At 54.2% G+C, this 18,754-nt stretch overlaps 1 protein-coding gene across 5 annotated transcripts in view; it reads left to right on the top strand.

Moving 5' to 3' along the window:
* Nucleotides 1-18,754, top strand: part of GTF2IRD1 (GTF2I repeat domain containing 1) — a 110,853-nt gene that overhangs the window by 91,359 nt on the left and 740 nt on the right. For all 5 annotated transcript variants that reach the window (XM_037814319.1, XM_037814317.1, XM_037814318.1 and 2 more), the window contains 4 exons: nucleotides 12,178-12,255; nucleotides 13,706-13,898; nucleotides 15,951-15,988; nucleotides 18,063-18,199. In XM_037814319.1, coding sequence (XP_037670247.1) covers nucleotides 12,178-12,255; nucleotides 13,706-13,898; nucleotides 15,951-15,988; nucleotides 18,063-18,199 — 446 coding nt within the window. The remainder of the gene's footprint in view (nucleotides 1-12,177; nucleotides 12,256-13,705; nucleotides 13,899-15,950; nucleotides 15,989-18,062; nucleotides 18,200-18,754) is intronic.

Genomic DNA, 18,754 nt, shown 5'->3' with positions numbered 1-18,754 from the left:
CGGGGCCGTTGCAGTGAACTGGCAGTGACCCGGACCGTGATGGCAGCAGAGAGGGTAATGAGAACTCACCGGCTCTATAACATCCTGTAACTGGAGCCAACAGAATTTGCCGACGTGGGCGTGAGGGGAGCCGAGGAGTCGGGTTTGACTTTGCGGGTTTTGGCTGAGCTCCTGGGAGGGTGGAGGTGCTGCTACCTGAAAATGCAGGAGGAGCCGGTGGGGATGGAGTGAGCTGTCATTTGGTGACGTTAAGTCTGGGGTGACTCTTAGTCATCCCGTGGCGGTTGGATGCCCACGGTGGGGGTTTTGACCTCTGGGCTCTGGGCTCTGGGCTCGAGGTCTAATGTGGTGAATCGCGAGCAGGAAACTGGTGTTTAAGGCTGTGAAGCAGGATGAAGTCATCGGAATGTGAGTCAGGGTCCAAGGAGGATGTGGCCAGAGGCCTGGGGCCCATCCGCGTTTGTGTGTCAGGAGGATGAGGAGGAGCTGGAGAAGTGGGGGATGAACAGGAGAGGGGGGACCCCCACACCCCAAGACCCGGGGACTCAGCTGAGCATCTTGCAGGGAGGGACCCTGGGTTCTGGCTCAGATTGCAGCTGCTGTCATGACGCGGGCCAAGTCTGTGCCGCCATATCACGAAACACCCTCACGTCAGTGGGTATAAGCCCCTTGTTTCAGATCCACAGGTGCCACTGGAGAGGGGCAGGAAAAGAAGATTCCTGTCTCATGGAACTGAGCAGGTTTCCCACGACTTCTCAGGGGGCACTGGGGAGCGACAGGCGGGGCAAGTACAAGTTAGCTGGGAAAAACATGGGCAGAGTGGTATCCGCAGAGGGTCTTGTATGCTGGGGGCAGGAGGATGGGTTTTTGCCCCAGGCATACTAGGGAGCCCTCAGGAGTGTTTTTGTTGTTGTTTTTGCTGTTAAATTCAGTTTTATTGAGATATATTCACATATCGTACAATCATCCACGGTGTGCAATCAGCTGCTCACAGTACCATCATACAGTTGTGCATTCATCACCCCAATCTATTTTTTGAACATTTTCCTTGTACCAGAAAAAGTAAAAATAAGAAGAAAAAATAAAAGTAGAAAAGAACACCCAAATCATCCCTCCCTCCCAGCCAATTTTTTCATTTATTTTTTTGTCCCCATTTTTCTACTCATCCATCCATATGCTGGATAAAGGGAGTGTGATCCATAGGGTTTTCACAATCACACTGTCACCCCTTGTAAGCCACATTGTTACACAATCATCTTCGAGATTCAAGGCTACTGGGTTGCAGTTTGATAGTTTTCAGGTGTTTACTTCTAGCTATTCCAAGACATTAAAACCTAAAAAGAGTTATCTACATAGTGCATAAGAATGCCCACCAGAGTGACCTCTCTACTCCATTTGGAATCTCTCAGCCACTGAAACTTTGTTTTGTCCTCAGAGGGTTTATAAGCAAGGGAGTGGTCGGATAGGCTGTTTAGAAAGGTTGGTGTGGCTTGCAGAGCAAAGAATGGACTCAGGAAGGCTGGGAAGAAGTTCTTGCTATAGGAGGACGAGAGGCGACGGGACCTGAGTGGCACAGTGGTCTGTTTGTCTGGGAAACTGGCCCGATGTAGTGAACAACTGGATTTGTGGATGGAGACAATGGGGTCCGTGAGGGGTCTGCATTCGTTTCTTGTTGCTGCTGTAACAGGCTGTTCCGGTTTGCTAAAGCTGCCATTATGCAGAACACCAGAAATGGATTGGCTTTTATGAAGGGGATTTATTAAGTTACAACTTTACAGTTCTGAGGCCATAAAAGTGTCCAAGCTAAGGTACCATCACTGAAGGATGGCCGATGGCATCTGGAATACCTGTTTGCTGGAAAGGCACGTGGCTGGTGTCTGCTGATCCTGGGTTGTGTTCCAGCTCCTCTTTCAGCTCCTGCGCTTTCTTGTTTCTTTCTCCAAGGACGTTTCTCTGTAAGCGCCTGGGGTTCCTGTCTCAGCATATCCCGGGGCACCTCTGGGCTAGCATCCCCAAAGCGTCAGCAGCGTCTGGGCCTGTGTGGCTCTTTTAAAGGACCCCAGTAAACTAATCAAGACCCAAGCTGAATGGGTGGGGTTACACCTCCATGGAAATGAACTAATCAAAATTATCACCTACAGTCGAGTGGGTCACATCTCCATGGAAACAACCTAATCCAAATATCCCACAAGATTGGATTAAAACATGTCTTTTCGGGGAACGTAATATATGCAAGCTTAGCGGCTTAAACCAACACCAGTGTATTATCCGACAGGTCTGGGGGTCAGAAGTCTAAAATGGGTCTGACGGGACTAAAATCAAGGTGTCCATCGGGCTGGTTCCTTCTCAAGGCTCTATGGAGAGTCTGTTTCATGCATTTTCCAGCTTGTGGAGGCCGCCTGCATTCCTTGGCTCGTGGCCCCTTCCTCCATCTTCAAAGTGCATCACTCCAGGCCCTGGTTCCATTTTTCCATCTCCTTCCATGTTTGGTGTTCTTGCCTCTCTTTTGTAAGTTTCCTGGTGATTGATCTCATTTGGGTCCACTTGGAAAATCCAGGAGAATCTCCCCATCTCAAGAGCCTGACCTGAATCGCATCAGCAAAGCCCCTTTGTGGTATAAAATAATATATTCACAGGTCATAGGAATTAGAATGTGGCTGCTATTCAGCCAGCCACAGCCTCGGAGGCAGCCGAGGTTTCTCTCCTGGGAGAATGGGGCTGGTGACCTCTGGGAAACTCAGGGAGGAGAGACCGGTTTGGGGTAGATCTGGGGAGACCATTTGGAGATGTGCGGAATCAGATGTGCTCCAGAGGCCATTGGAAATGAAGGCTGGTGGTGGGCCATGTCGCAGGTGCAGAGAGAGAGGGAGGACGGAGCCCTCAGGACTGCAGCCTGGATGGGGTAGGAGAGGGAACGAGGTCAAAAATGAGCAGCCACCGCTGTGTGGGGCGTCCTCCTGCTCCCCACCCTGCCAGGACAGAGAGAGGCGTGTTGCAAGGCGGTTAGGAGTCTGGAGTTAATCCTGGCTCCCCCACTTACTCACTGTGCCACTGGGGTTAGCCTGCTCACCTTTCTGTGTCTTGGTTTCCTCATCTGTAAATGAAGATAATCCCAGAACCAGCCTCATCAGGTTGTTGGAAGGATTGAATGAATGAACCCATGTAAAGAGCCGAGAACACCACTGGGCACTCAAGAGCTCCGTTTCTCTCATTAGCAGTTATTTACTGAGCGGCTCTGATGTGCCGGGCATTTTTCTAGGGGTTGGGGCTGTATTCATACGGGTGAAAGTAGACAAAAATCTCAGCCCACAGGGAGTGTCCTTTCTTCCGTGGAGAGTGGTACCGTTGGCTGCTGTCATGTCATTGCATGGAGATGTGAAGGATTGAGTCCTCCATAGCAGCCCCCACACCCCCAGATGATGCTGCAGATCACGCATCCTCTCTACCTTAGCCTGTGTCGGGACTACCCGAGTCCGTCCACCTTTCCCAAGAGAGGCTTGTTGTACTGAGGGCATGGCATGCTGGGCCAGGCCGGTCATGGCCAGAGTTCAGCCTAGACCTTGGCCGGCCTTGGGTCAGTGCTGCGTTGTGTGGCTGTGGTCACAGGGAAGGGGAGGGGAGGGGAGAGGGAAGGTCCTTTTCCACGGGGAGGGCTGTGGATGTGGCTGCTTCAGGACAGACCCACGGAAAGCCTGGCTCTGGCTCGGCCCAGCCTGGCTTGCCAATCAGAGCTGTCCTGTTGGTAAGAGAGCCTGTGAAGAGCCCTCTGAGAAGGTGCTGGGCCGTTCTCAGAAAGGAAAAGAGTACCCAGGGGCCAGAGAGACCTCGGTTTGAGTCTCAGCCCCACCAGTTGCAGACCCTGTGGCCTTGGACTGGCTCCTTGATTCCTCTGAGCCCCAGTTTTCCCATCTGTAAAATGGGCATTGTGGCCCCTACAGGGGAGGCCCCCACCAGAGAGCTTCCTGCCAGCCTGGGGAAAACAGTCAGCCATTGTTCCCGCCCCTGGTGGGCAGCAGGTCGGCTGGAGGTCAGACAGCCGGGCTCTAGGGAGGCGCCCAGAGCACCTGCCTGGGCAGGTCACGGCCCACCTGTCGGCCCACCTCCATGGAGCAAAGTTGTACTGATGGGGGCGCAGAGCCCAACCCAAGCCAGCCGTGGGGGAGGTTTGCTGCCCTCTCTTCTGTCCTTGATGTCCTCTTCTCTTCCCTTTCCCTTCTCCAGGAGATCTCAGGGCCCTGAATCCAATCAGCCGTGACCCATCCTCACCATTAATCCATGCATGCATGCAGCTGTTTGCTCGTTTGCTTGCTTGTTTTGTTACTTTTTATCTTGAAATCATTTTCAAGTTACAGAAAGTTACAAAGATAGTACAGAGAATTCCTGAATACCCTTCACCCATGTAAATTGTTCACATTCTACGTAACTGTGATACGTTTGTCAAAACTAAGAAATTCACACAGGTCCAGTGCTATTATCTGAAGTATAGACTTAATTCGAACTTCTTCAGTTCACATGTCCACGCACATCCTTAGTGTGTTCTGGGATCAATCTAGGAGACCACCTCCGTGTTCAGCTATTTCTGTTCTTTCATTTGCATTCCTTATATTTGTGATAAATCACAGTGAATGCCCATGAACCCACCACTCATCTAAGTGTTGGAACAGCCCCAGGACGGTACACCCCCATTGTGCCCGCCCGCGTCTGCCCCCCTCGCTCCCAGATTGCCCTGAAGTTTATATTGGTCTTTTCTTCTCTTGGGGTTCTCCCCCAACTTTTTATTCTGAAAAATTTCAAAGGTCCAGAAAAAGATGAAAGAATAGTACAATGACTGCCTGTATATCTTTTCCCTAAATTTACTAATTCTTAGCATTTTGTCCTCTCTCTCTCTCCATTTGAAGTAATTTGCAGACATCTTGACTCATCACTAATTATCTCAGCATTCTTCTAAGTGTGTGCTATTCTTGTACAGATCTATAATATTATCATCACACTTAAACTTAATAATAACCTCATGTCATCTGATATACAGCCTGTATCCAAATTCCCCAAAATGCCCTTTCTAGCTGTTCTCTCCCACGATATATATAAATCACGGGTTGATCTTTTTACTTGGGTTTTCACATATGGTATTGGCCTAAACAAAATCGTTTCATTTTTATAGAGCATCCTATTATATCCAGGAATCATGTGGGACTTGCTTTTTTCACTTAACATTATGTAACATAACGTGGAAATGTGTCGTCGTAGCTCATTTGTTTTCACTGCTCTTATATGAGTCTCGAATTCCACAATTGATTTATCCATTCTCCCATCTAGGCCATTTGTGTCGCTTCATGGTTTTGCTAGTAACACTCTTGAATAGATTTCCTGCTGTGCATGTACAAAAGTTTCTCTTGGGTGTAAGAGAAAGCTGAGTGCCAGACTGAACTTTTGCTTGTTTTCCTACTCACTCCATACATATTTGCATAGACAGACAGCCTCGCTGGCATCCATCCACTCACATTTGCACATGCCCCGCACAATGGTTCATTTGTCATAGACACACAACGACATGCAGGGATGCACAGCTTACATATTTTAGCTGCCCACCGCTGGCCCAGTCTCACACCGAGACACCTGCTTGCCATGCATGCACGCACACACACACACACACACACACACGCACGCACATTCTGGCTGTTCGGTCAAAGTAGTGGAACAGGGAAGTTCGCCGAAAGCCCCTCCCCGGGCCAGGGATCCACTCTCCCCACTCCTCAGGGACTGGCTCCACCAATCACCCCAGTAGCCGCCCACCCAGCATCTCTTGACTGGTGTCCTTTTCCTCCTGGAGGGTGAATGCCTGTTTGCCTATTTGTCTCCCAACTAGACTCTGAATTCCCTGTTTCTCTTTGAATCCCAGCTCCCAACTTAGAAAAGCCCCACACCCGCTCCACATAGCTGCTATTCAGTAAGTGTTGAACGAATGTACAGGAGTTCAGGCTTTATATTTTCCACCCTCCAGCTGTGTGACCTTGGACAAATCAACAACTGCTTTGTGCATTATTTTCTTCACCTCTCAAAAGCAGCTGGGGATCCCCTCCTGATGGGGTTGTCATGAGCCTGGACACCTGGTGTGTGTGCACCTGAACCCTGATGTGCTCAGCCTCTTTGTAAACTTTACGGTGCCCAGCAGGTTTGTGGGCCCCAACCCCGTTCCCTCCAGGCCCCGAGCTTGCTGGGGGGCTGAATGTCCCCTGGCGGCAGAGACCCAGCGTGCTCATGCCTGGCCCCATCCGACCCTTCAGGCCCCTCGAGTCAGAGCCGGACGTCAGGGCTCTGGTGTGCAGAGGACAGCAAGGCCCAGGGGTGATGACTACACCCCCCTTTAACAGGCACCCTGTCCAGGGCTTCACAATTGTCATCCAGATCCTCACTACGGCCGGGCAGTGTAGACGTGCTGTCCCCTTTTACAGAGTAGGAAACTGAGGCCCTGAAATCAGAACTGACAGCTACCCTGCCCATTCTCTGCTGCCTGCCTGGAGGGGGCAGGCCTGGGCTCACCAGGCAGATGCTGGCAGAGCAGAACGGGAACCCAGGCATCCTGATGTCCAGACTGCTCCTCCCTGACCCTGCGCCCCCGACTGCCCCCTGGGTTCCTGGCTGGTGGTGGGCACTGCCCCTGGATGGCTTTGAGTGTGGCAGGAAAGCCAGGCCTGCCTCCCGGTCCCACCTCTGCCCTCCCCAGGCGGGTCCCAGCCGAGGCCTTCCTCTTCCTCCCCCTGGGAACCAGGAGGAGATGTGATCGTCCTGGGCCTGGCCCCTGAGACGTGGGGTGCCAGGGCGGAGACTCCCTGGTGTCTCTCTCTTTCCTTTGGCACCCCAGCCCCTAGGCGGGTAACATCCCCAGGAAAAGCATACAGTGCCACTTGTGCGTAGCCCTGCCCTGTGGCACCTGTCGGACCTTGAAAAGCAGGTGGAGAGAAGTGTGGGTCCCCCACCTGCCCTCTGCAGCCCTCTTCCTTCCCTGGTGGTGACTGTGGCTATTGGAAGGCCCTGGTGTGTCTGGACTGGAGAAGTTCAAGAGATCCAAGAGGACCATCCACAGACGATCTGGCTCTTGGGGACCCAGGTTGTAGTTCGGTGAGCTCAGTCCTACTTCCAGATGGTTCCTTTGTAAAGTGGATCAGGCCCAAGGGGAGCCTCCTGGATCCTTGCGGAAAACCACAGGCTTCAGTGGCCGGGGCCTGGAGCAGGGCCTTCCCCACCGGCAGCGTGGCCTTCACCTTGCTGAGCCTCCGGTTTCTTCACCTGTAAAATGCAGATGGCATTTCATTCCTGCTGCACCTGCAGATGAAGGTTAATTACCTTCCCGGCCTGACAGAGATCTGCGTGCCACGAAGGGTGGTGGTGTGCAAGCTTGCAGGGGGGCGTCCCCCACTGGCCCTCTCTTGAGAGTGGTCCCCACACCGCCCCCCAGGAGGCCCCTTTCCCAGCAAGGTGGGTGGGGACACCCTGATGGACAATGACACTGACCTCTCCCCAGGGCCATGCGTGCCCGGGTCCGCTTTATTCCTGGATCTCCCCCAGCCCAGGCCTGGTGGAGAAGAGGAGCTCCCCAGAAATGCCTCAGGGGGGAAGGGAGGGAATATTTACTCAACTCTTCACCGAGGGCTCAGGGGTTCCTCTCTCCAAGCAGCCCTTCTGTTGCTGATGGCCACCTCTGACCTCCACGTCTGATCATGATTATCAGATAAAGTCACCAGTCAAGATGAAACATGGGACGGAGAAAAGGCCTCCGGGGCCAGAGCTGTCTTTAGGACCCTGTACTTTGCTCGGGCAGGAGTGTGTGGGGCCCCCCACCCCAGCACCATCCCAGCACCACCCAAGCCAGTCGGTTTAATCGTGTACATAGCATGGCTGTGACTTATGAGCTTGTTAGTCATGACCCCTGGGCAAAATTCAGTTAACTCCTGGGTTAATAGCTGGTTAAGAAATGACGGGGTCCCTGGAATAGTGAGAGAGGAGACCACAAAATCGGGATCCAGCTGGAAGAGGCTGAAAACATGGGCCCAGAGCCCTGGGGAGCAGGTCACTGCTGTGTGGGTGGGTTTGGCAGCACTTTCTGGACGGCGCTGGGGAGCCACCCCGTGCCACCAAGGAAAAGGCCCAGCTGTTTTCCAAATACTGTGCTTAATCGAAAAGGATACCGGATGCATGCTAGAAAATGTTGTGTCCAAAATGGGGACTTCAGGTATCTGGGGAAAATGTCACCTATGTAAAACTGGGAACAGAATCGAGATCGCCTTGCCTTGCTTCCACTGAGCCGGGGACCGGGGACGCCCTTCCTTCCCCTCTGCCTGCAGGCATTCAAGCAGATACCTTGGGGCACACACTCCCCCTTTGAGCCCTAACTGTGAATTTCCAAAAGAACATCCTGAAATGTTCGCAGCCATCAGCATCCTTTGCAAGCAGTTTGACTTGGGGACTCGGCGTCCAGAACACGGATGGCCGTCCCCTAAACCGTGCCAGGCCATGGCCCTTACATATTTGTCTTCTCCTAATCGTCACAGTGCCTTACATGTTTACTGCATTGTTGCCATCTCAGCAGCTCGCCCAGGCCGTTTTCTGATCCTTGTTTTGTCCATGCACAGACCGGGCTCGGAGGCGATGGGCTTGCCCGAGAGCCCCCCTTGTTGGCAGGCAGGCCTGGCCATGGCTCCCCGGGGTGTGTGTGTGGGGAACGGTGGCGGCAGGAGGCTGGCTTTGTCCGGGAAGGAGGTCTTGGACCTGCCCGGGATGCCCACTTGGCTCGGTCATCCGGGCTAGATGGAGCACAGGCCTCCCCACCAGGCCAACCGAGACACACGGGCAGGGGCCACCAGCCACGTCAGGAGGGACTGGCCTGTCCCCTGCACCGGCAGGCCCCCCATGAGCGTCCAGTCAGAGTAGCCCACCGCCCCTTCCTGCGGCCTGTGCCCCTTGCAGGGAAGGTCCCACAACACGGGTGGGGCCTCTTCACCCGGGGTTTGGACTCTCCCAGAAAGTGGGGCACTCCTTAGCCCACACAGCCCGAGTGGGCACCCAGAAGGCCCAGAGCCCTATCCCCTCCCACCCCAGAGCACCCCCCTGGGCCCAGGGTGGGACTTGTGTGAGAATGCAGTTTCCTGTAGGATTTAGAACCCATTTCGTTCAAAAAACATCCCTTAAGGAGCATGTAACACCCGCTTCCCCCAAATTAAATAAAAACGAAGAGGTAGGGGGAAGCTGCCAAGAAACACAGGTGTCTTCTCTGAGGCCAAGGCTGAGCTGGAAAGATCTGCGGGAGAATGTGTTGGGTGCTTAGGAAGCGGGGGCAGCTGTTACCATTCTTGGTTTTATCCACAAAGGCCCCTCCCTCCATCCCCCACTCCAGGGGGTTCAGGACTTCTGCTGGCCCTCACGCCAGCCCGGGCCCCACCTTCCAGACCTTTCCCTGCCCCCCACTGCTCCCCATTTTCTGTCTGGGACCTCTGTGCACTTCCTGCTAGCTGCACCATGCTGTTAACTCTCCCTGTCAGCTGCAGCCTGATTTGGGGGCTCTCTCATGCCCCCAGACAAGGGAGGGCTTGGAAGGAGAGGGGTAAGTTTCTGCACCCGCTGGTGTGTGCAGAGTGGCCGCAGGATGCTGTGTCTCTCTCGCCCCTCACAGCCCTGGGAGGTCGGGGTGCTGGGCCCTTGGGGTGGTTGAAGCCACGTCCTGCCAGAGCCTTGGGAAACACCCCTGATCCTCCACTGGGTTGGGACCCACCATGCATTCCCACGGCCTCCCTCCCTGCCTGACACTTACCAAGCCCCAGGCCGTGTGCCCTGTGAGACGTGAGAGCAGGCTCTGCTCCCTGTACTCGGCCTAACCCCAGGGTTCGGCACAGCACACAAAGGGGACTATAGCTCCCAGGGGTGATGTCCGTGGCCTGCATGGCAGACCCGAGCTTGGGCCCGGGTTTCTGACTCCCTCTTTGGAGCCCACCTGCGGCCTGGTGCCCTGCCCTCTCCCAGGGTGGGCGACCTGGCAGACGCAGGCCTGCTCTTTGCCACTCCACCTGCCCGGCCTTCAGGCAGCGGGTGCCACTGACGGGGCTGCAGGTGCACTCGTGAGCTGTGTGCACCCCACAGGCACGCCCCTGTGCACAGACGGCCTCGCCTGGCCATCCCCACAGCCGACCACCGCGGCGACCAGTGTGAAGGCCTCATCTCTGAGGAGCCTGTCCACTTCTTTTCCAACCAACCGGCTTTGCTGGGCACTGGCTTTGAGTGCCCCAGGCATGGTGAGGGTCAAGAGAAGACAGAGACGTGGCACTGTGGGCTGGTGCAGCAAGAAATGTAGAGGATGACACCTCAGAGATCAACCCCTCTTTACAGATGGGGCAGCTTTGACTTCAGGGAACCCCAGGGCTTCTGGGAGAGTGGGAAGGCAAGGGCTTTGGGGTCAGACTGAGACAGTTCCACCTGGTACTTAGCAGATGAGTGACCTGGGCAAGCTACCGAGCCCTGTGTCCTCGGCTGGGGTAAGCGGTACCCATGTTTGCTCTGGGAAAGCTGCCAGCGCCTGGCGTTTAACCCACACCGTCCTTTCCCCTGGCCTGTGTGCTTGCTGCCATCCCTGCTGAGAGCCGTGGCCACGAGGGGACTCGGGCCAGGGGATAAATGGGAAGTGTCTGCCATCTTCCTCGGACCCAGAACTTTGTCAGAGTCCTCTACTCAGGACCTGGAGAGGGGCCAGGTCGAGTCACATGTGGAGTCTGAACAACATTCTGGAAGGGCTGAGTTGGGGCCTTGGTGTGGGGTGCACAGGAGAAGGACATGTTCTGGGATGCAGTTCGTGCCTGGTGTCTCGGGGGCACCCCGTGGGCCGATGGGCCCTGGTGGGTGATAGGCGGGAACTCAGGGTCTTTGGGGGGCAGATCTAGATCTTTGGGCGTGAATGTCCCAGACAAGGGACAGCAGGGGAGTGGGGGGCCCAGGGTGGTGGGGGAAGGAGTCCAGGGGAACGGGAGAGTCAGGCAGGGCAGCTGCCTTGGGCTTGGGGCAGTGCAGGAAGCTCTGTGCTCTGCAGGACCAGCCTCCAGAGTGCCACCCCCAAACGCACCTGCGGCTCCTCCCTGTGCTGTGGGCTTGGGAAGGGCCAGCTGCCCGGCCCCAGGTCTGATGGGCCTGCTGGGTCAGCACATTCCCTGGGTGGCGCCGAGCCCCAGCCTGGGAGGAGGCCATTCCACGAGCTGCCCGCCTGATCTGATCCTGCCCAGATCTTCCAAGATGAAAACAGCAGTTGTTTTCCTCCAAAGACCCTTTCTGTCTCTTCTGTCCCCCATCTCCGAGGCCCGGGCTCCCAGCCTGCTTCCAGCTCCCTCACGCCGTCCCTGCGGCCCAGCTTGTGTGGCTGGGTTCTGCCCGTCAGGAAGGGCTACTGTGGGATGGAGCCGGCGGCCCTTCCTGTAACCCAGCTCCCCCCGCCAGCCCAGGGCTCAGCCCGCTGCCTGGTTGTGCCCCAGGAGCCGTCCTCCATGCTGTCCACCCCCACGGCCCCCTCATCCTTCTCCTCCCCCGACCCCCAGGCCCCAGGGGCTCCCCTGGGCCAAGGAGGCAGGGGTGGGCTGCAATGGCTGCCCGGGCCCTCCACAGGGAGGACGCTCAGCCCCCACCTCCCAGACACAGGCTGTCTTGCCGCCTGCAGGCCTTGCTCCCAAGGCAGCCAGGGTGCGCTCCCCACAAACCTGGCTGGCACCTTCCCCAGGATGGCCCTGGGGTTCAGCTTTTCACCCTTCAGTGCCCCGGCACGGGCTGGCCCTTCTGCCTGGCTGTTTTCCCACCCCCACCGCATCCCGCACAGACTCCTCCCTGCCTTGGAGATACACCTTCCCACACCCCGGGGCATCCCCAGACTGGCAGACGGACTTGGGTGCCCTGGTCGTGCCCCAGGTCTCTGTGTGTGCCGCCTGCCACATTCTCTGTGGGCACCGTCACTGTGTGCCACCCCCAGGCTGTGAGCTCCTGGGGGAGGGGGATGTCTCGGGGAGCTGTTCAGAAAATATGGGATGGGGGGTAGAGGCTAGAATCAAGTAGCAGGGAGGGGATGGGGCCTGCGCGGTCGCCCAGTGAAAGAAGGAGCAGATGCCAGGCCGAGGCTGAGCCAACTCACACCCCCTTGTCTTCCTCTTGCAGATGAAGATGATGCCAACAGACTAGGGGAGAAGGTGATCCTCCGGGAGCAGGTGAAGGAGCTCTTCAATGAGAAATACGGTCAGTATCTAGATCAGAGCCATGGGGCCAGCCATCCCTGGTGGTCTCGCCTCAGTTACCCCCGCTGGCCCGCCCGCTGCCTGGGAGCACGGCGGTGCTACCCGTGACTGATGGTGGCTGGTGCGTCTCTCCCTGCATCTGAGAAAGGGGAGAACCTGTCTGTGGTGAACAGACGGCAGTGACAGTGGTTGGCACTTCTGCTCCTGCAGACTGGGGCTGTGGCAGAGGCCCAGCCGCCGGCCCGGTGCCCGTCAGGCAGACTCATCTGTTCAACTTGCACTTAGCCCAGGAGACAGCTCCTATCCCAGCGTCAGGGTCTCGGAACCAGGGAGCGAGGTGGGCATGAACTAGATGGGAACTGTGAGATGTTCCGTCCTGGGTCGAAGGCTCCAGGGTGCCAGGGCAGAAGCGGAGGTGAACAACTGATAATGCAGTTACAATTCATTAAGCGCTTTGTAGATTATCAAGAGCCAAGCTGTATGCTGGGTGTCCTGTGTACGTTACATTTTAATTGCAATGAATTTGGTATTGTCTCCATTTTGCATTGTAGCAGAGGAGACAGACAATAAACAAATAAACTAATGAGAATAAATTCAGGGAGTAATAAATGAAAAAAAAAGGATATGCAGTAGTGTAACTGAGAGTGCCCCAGGGGGAGCGAAGGCCTTCTTGGAAGAAGGGGATGGATATTTTAGCTGAGACTCGAATGTCAAGAGATGACAAACATTAGGGGGAACTTTCCAGGCCAGGGGTACAGCAAACACAAAGGCCCTGGGGTGGGAACAAGCTGGTGGCTGGGGACCAGCAGAGAGGAAGGAGCATGTGCAGGTGGGAGGGTAGGGGGGACAGGCCATGGCGAGGAGTTAGGGTTTTATTTTAAGGGTAATAGGAAGCTCCCAGTGGTTTTCTGTTATCATCTGTTTGGCTTTTTATTTTGGAATTAATTTTCAAACATATACAGAAGTATAGAGAATGACATTCTTAATGTCATATACCCAAAACCCAGCTGCTATAATTACCAACTTTTTGCCAATCTTATTTCATCTCTTTCCACATACATGCTTTTATTTTTTTAGTATTTTAAAACAGATTGAAGACATCATATGATTTCATCCATCAGTGTTAAGGAAGGACTTAAAAAAAATTTTTAACGTAAGTGTAGTGGATTTTAAGCATGCATCAAGCCCTCATTTGTTACTTCCAGGCGTGCACATGCTTTATGAATCATTGTATCAGGCACATATGAAAGTATCTGTACTGTTGTCGGAATTGAGGATTCTGTTTTCAATTTTGCTACCTGGATGGAGAAAACCGGTGTACGTGCTGATTTTTAAGCTCTCTCTGGGGTATAAGGGCTGCACTGGGACAGGCCAGACTCCAGCCCTTTCTGAGAGGGCTTTGCCTTCAGCCGGGACATCTGCCCCCTGCTCTGACCCCCTGTGCCCTCCAGGTGAGGCTCTGGGCCTGAACCGGCCTGTGCTGGTCCCTTACAAACTAATCCGGGACAGCCCAGATGCTGTCGAGGTCACGGGCCTGCCCGACGACATCCCTTTCCGGAACCCCAACACGTACGACATCCACCGGCTGGAGAAGATCCTGAAGGCCCGGGAGCACGTCCGCATGGTCGTCATCAACCAGCTTCAGTGAGTGTCCCCAGCATCTGGAGCAGGGCGGGCAGAGGGGACAAGGGCCACGGGGAAGGGCGCGCTTTGCATCCCGGAGGGAAGTCCCCAGAGCAGGAGCCAGCAAGAGAGAGAGGAAACCAGTGCCTCGAACGAGGAAGTAGATGGTGCAAGCTCATCACAGCGAGCCCAACAGGAGCCAGACCCAGGTGTGCTGACTCCAAGCCCGGGCCTCTTTCTACTGAAATGCACAGGCTCCGTAGTCACAGGTGTTACTTACTTTTGACTATCTAATTAAATTTGACTTTTTCACACTATAACGTTCATTTGCCCTCATTTTAATGTGTAGTCAGTGCTCATTATCCGTGGTAGTTATGTTCTGTAAGTCGCCACAAACACTGATTAGTAGATACTGAACCATTGCTACTAGGGGAAATCCAGGATTAGGTTCCTGTGACCCTCTGGTCACATTTTTGTCAACCAAGCAATACGTAACCTCATTTTGGGGTTTCTGTTTAAAGACACCTTATTTAATATATATTGTTGATTCATTAACATTGAACTCATGGCCAACAGCACTGTAACTTACACCCAAAGGAAGCTTCTCTAACACACATTTTCTCCGTAATGCACAGCACAGCCATCTCTCATTTAGGAACACTGGACAGCACTTCAGTGTCACACTTAGGGGCTGTTTTAAACAGTAAGGTCAACAAAAAGCCCCCAAATGTGAAAAACATGACAGTACATACACCCCAAAAAGGACCCTTGTTTACAGTGTGAGAGCCGAAACAGGAGGCAGAGTGTCTCCCATTCACCCTCAGCTGGGGATGGGCGCATCGGGCGACCCAAAATTTTCACTGCTCTGCACGTGTCCGCAAATGACCACAAAAGCACCACCGCAAGTATTAACTTCAGGGTTACAAATAAATTTTAGCAAGCAGGCAAATTCACAAATATAGAATCCACAAATTACGTGGATCATCTGTTTTTAGAAAATAACAGTAATTCAACACTCCCATCACCCAGAGGTAAACACTGTCTATATTTTACCATATAACCTTCCAGTCTTTAAAATATATGTACATTAATAGTTTAACTATTTTCTGAAAAAAAATATATATATATGAATATAAATATGAAAAACATGACCCATAACTCCCCTACTCAGAGACAACCACAGTTGTTCTGGTGCATTTCTTCATATTTTTTTTTCCCTATGCTTGTTTTCTTTTCAGTTTCACACTAGGATGCTTTACAATTAAAATAATATTTGTATGTGGCATACAAAAAAGTCAAATTATTCAGAAGAGTCTAAAACGAAAAGTAGAAATGTCCCCAGTCCACCCCTTGGAAGTAACTCCTGGAAAATGCTCACCCACCCCATCCCCGTACCTCCCAGAGAGAACCACCAAAGACATTCTAGAACTTTCCTTCCATATTTCCACTTTTCATTTAATGCTGATTGTATATTCTTTTTGGAAAAATGAAACTAGAATCATACAACATTTATCTGTAGAGAGACAGTAGATAAAAATCTGGCCGTCTTTCATTTGACCTTGTACAGACATGAACATTACCCATGTCCATAATTAATTCTCTTTAATGACTGACGGGTCATTTGCAGTGTAGATGGACCCAAGATTGGAGATTTGGTTGCTTGTCATTTTTTTGTTAATATAAAAGATATAAATAATGCTGCGAGTACAATAGTCAAAATAAAATTTCAAATTCAGAAGATATTTTTAAATAATGCTATGATGAATATCCTTTTATATAAACCTATGCACACATTTCTGATCATTTAGTGAGACTCCCTTGCTTTATACACGAGGAAGCGAGGCCCGGAGGGGCGATTTGCCCGGCACGGCGCTGACGGCTCCAGGCTGGCAGCCATCCACCTGCTTGTGAGAGGGATGCTCACTGTTTCCAGTGGGGCCTTACCCCGCTCACACTCACACAGCAGTAGCAGAACCTCATCTCACAGGAGATGTTGCCTGGATTCAGAGAGCAGGTGAAAAGAAGGCAGGGAAGATGTCATGTCCTAACAGCCGCTTCATCTCTCTTTTTCAGACCTTTTGCGGAAATCTGCAATGACGCCAAGGTGCCAGGTGAGTCGGAGGCCCAAGAATCCACCTTTCTGCTTCGTGGTTCTTTGGTGGGGACCAGTGCCTGCTGCCTTAAAGGCTCAGACAGATCTGGTCCGGGTCCCGAGGTCCAAGCGAGAGGTGGTTGGCTACCTGGAGGACGGGCTGGTCCCTCTCCACCCACACCTCCCCAGGGTCAGTGTCCCCAGAAGGCCTCGGAAGCCTGCAGGTGCTCTTCCAGAGGGAACGCCACGCCCACAGTATAGATGAGTGGGTCAGGTCAGCTGGAGAGGATGGGGGACAGCCTGGGAGCCAGGAGAGGGGACATCGGGCAGGATCATGGAAGCCACCTGGGGAGAGGAGGGGTGACATGTACCAGATGGGGCGGGGCAGGTGGGCACTGCCCGAGATCCCCTGGGCCTCCTCGATGCTGCCTGCTTCAGATCCTGGTCTCTGAGAACCTTGGGGTCCAATGGTCCTGATTGAGAAGGTGTGCACTCAAAGATCTCAGGTGATCCTGAGATGCATGACCAATTCAGAAACGCGGACCTAGTCCTCCCGCTTATTTTCCAGCTGGGAAACTGAGGCCCAGAGAGGGGAAAGGACCTGTCCAAGGTCACGTAGTGAGTCAGTGACAGCCTAGAAGCTGGTCTCAGGACCATCCGTCTGAACTGCAGGTCACCGTGGACCAAAGGCCCCAGTGTGGCTGCCCAGTGAGGCAGTGGCACAATTCAGTGAGGCCCCCTAACTCTGGCCTGAGACCCACTCCAGATGGGTCCAGGGTTTGGTTCACACCCAGCTGGAAGTCACCTGCTTCCACCATAAGCCACCGACAAAGGCCTCCTGTGGGCCTGACCGGCACCAGCATCCAGGATAGGAAGGCCACTGGCTCGGGAGCTGCTGTCAGGTCAAAGGCAAAGATACCCAAGGCCCGTGGGGGCCCCAAGGAGCAGAGTTCGGGATAAATGATCTGAGAATGGATGCTGTCACTTACCATCCACCGGTCGCCCCTCCGTGGCCATCTTTAGGGTCCTATGGTGGCCACAGCCCCTGACTTCTTTTTCACATGGAGCCTCCCACCAACATCCCTCCTCTCTGGCTCATAGCCTGGGCTCCTCCTGAAGCTGGCATCTTCCACTTTCTGGGGTTTTCTATTTAAGCCACATCCTGGGCCCCCGGGCTCTGGTTTTCCTTCACGTGAGCACTGCCCAGCTGGACAGACGATTGCTCTCTTGGACCCCGGCCGCCCTCACTCTTTGTCCTAAAGGCCCCTCTGTGGGCTGGGTCAGGTTACCAGGTGGTCACCTGCCCACCCTGTCCACCCACACCACTGGCTACATCACACACACATGCGGGTCTTTTTCAGTCTTACTCATCCACACCTGCTCGTCTACCCCCGAGCCTGCTTCCACTGTGACACTGTCAGTTCGTCTCCTGTGCCTGTGCGCTCTGCTTCATGTCCCATCAGGTTAGGGTCGTCACTTAGCAGCAGTCACAAGAGCAGCCACAGTGAAACCAGTTCTCAGTTTCTGGATGTCCCCTGGGTGCCAGGCTCTGTGCTCGGGGCTTTGTGCATTATCTCCTGGGATCGTCCCAGCAGCCCTGCAAGATGGCATGCACGTTTCACTCCTGAGGATATGAAGGCTCAAGGCCATTAAGTAACTTTTCCAAAGTCCTGAGTCTGCCTTCCCCAGAGGCAGGGCCCTTCCCCATGCCGTGTAAGGCTGGAAGGGGAGGTCTGGGGAGGCCGGGGCCTGAGGAGGGGCTCAGGGAGGTCTGGGAAGGATACAAGGAGGACCTGGGGCCTGGCCTGAGCCTGCAGGGGGTACGCTCGGGGTCTGGGGGGACGGTGTCAGCAAAGGCAGGCAGGTGAGCAGAAGCACTGGGCAGAGAGGGGTCTGGGTGGAGCAGAGGGCTTGGAAAATGGAGCCTGAAGGAATGAGGCCAGAGAGGTGGGCTCCGCCACTGGTGGGTCCAGAGAATGCTGAGAAGGGGACTTTTAAACCCAAAGCCAAAGGCCTTCTCCGGGGAGTTCAGGGGCCAAGCCAGAACGTTCCTGGCCTCCAGTGTCGGTGACCTGTTCCTCCTCCTCCTCCAGCCAAAGACAGCAGCATTCCCAAGCGCAAGAGAAAGCGGGTCTCAGAAGGAAACTCCGTGTCCTCTTCCTCCTCGTCTTCCTCATCCTCGTCCTCAAACCCCGAGTCCGTGGCATCGGCCAACCAGATCTCCCTCGTGGTAAAGCGTCACAGACCCAGACCTGGCCAGCCTGAATGGGGCAGGGGCCCTCTGCTCCGGGATGTGGGTTCGGGGTGTGGGGAGGTGCTGGGCCCTGAGTGGGGCCCCCCAGCTTTGGGGCTGCAGACGCATCTGCCCATCCCACCCTAGGGACCATCCATCCCTCTCATCGGGTGCTCACAGCAGGCCAGGCAGGTGGGCAGGCTGGGACCCAGGAGGGGCAGGCACCTGCCCACCCCCAACATCAGAGCAGGACAAAGCAGGCTCCCGGGTTCCCAGGGGACAGAGGACGGGCTCCTCACTTTGCTCACATCACATCCTCTGAGGTTGGGTGTTACCTGCAATTTATAAATAAGGAAAATGGGGGTCAGAAGGGCTGGCTGACTCACCCGCAGCCTCCCAGCTTGTCAGTGATGGGGGAGAACCCCCCTCCAACGCTCTGTGTGCTCTGTCACCTTGCCGGGCTTGGTTCCCTCCCACCCAAGAGGAAAACCTCACTGGGACGGGCACACACACTCGATAGTTCTTCTGTTTTCAAAAATATTAGCTTTGAAA

Source organism: Choloepus didactylus, chromosome 21, assembly GCF_015220235.1.
Source record: "Choloepus didactylus isolate mChoDid1 chromosome 21, mChoDid1.pri, whole genome shotgun sequence".
Lineage (NCBI taxonomy): Eukaryota > Metazoa > Chordata > Mammalia > Pilosa > Megalonychidae > Choloepus > Choloepus didactylus.
This window is presented reverse-complemented; position numbering and strand designations above follow the sequence as displayed.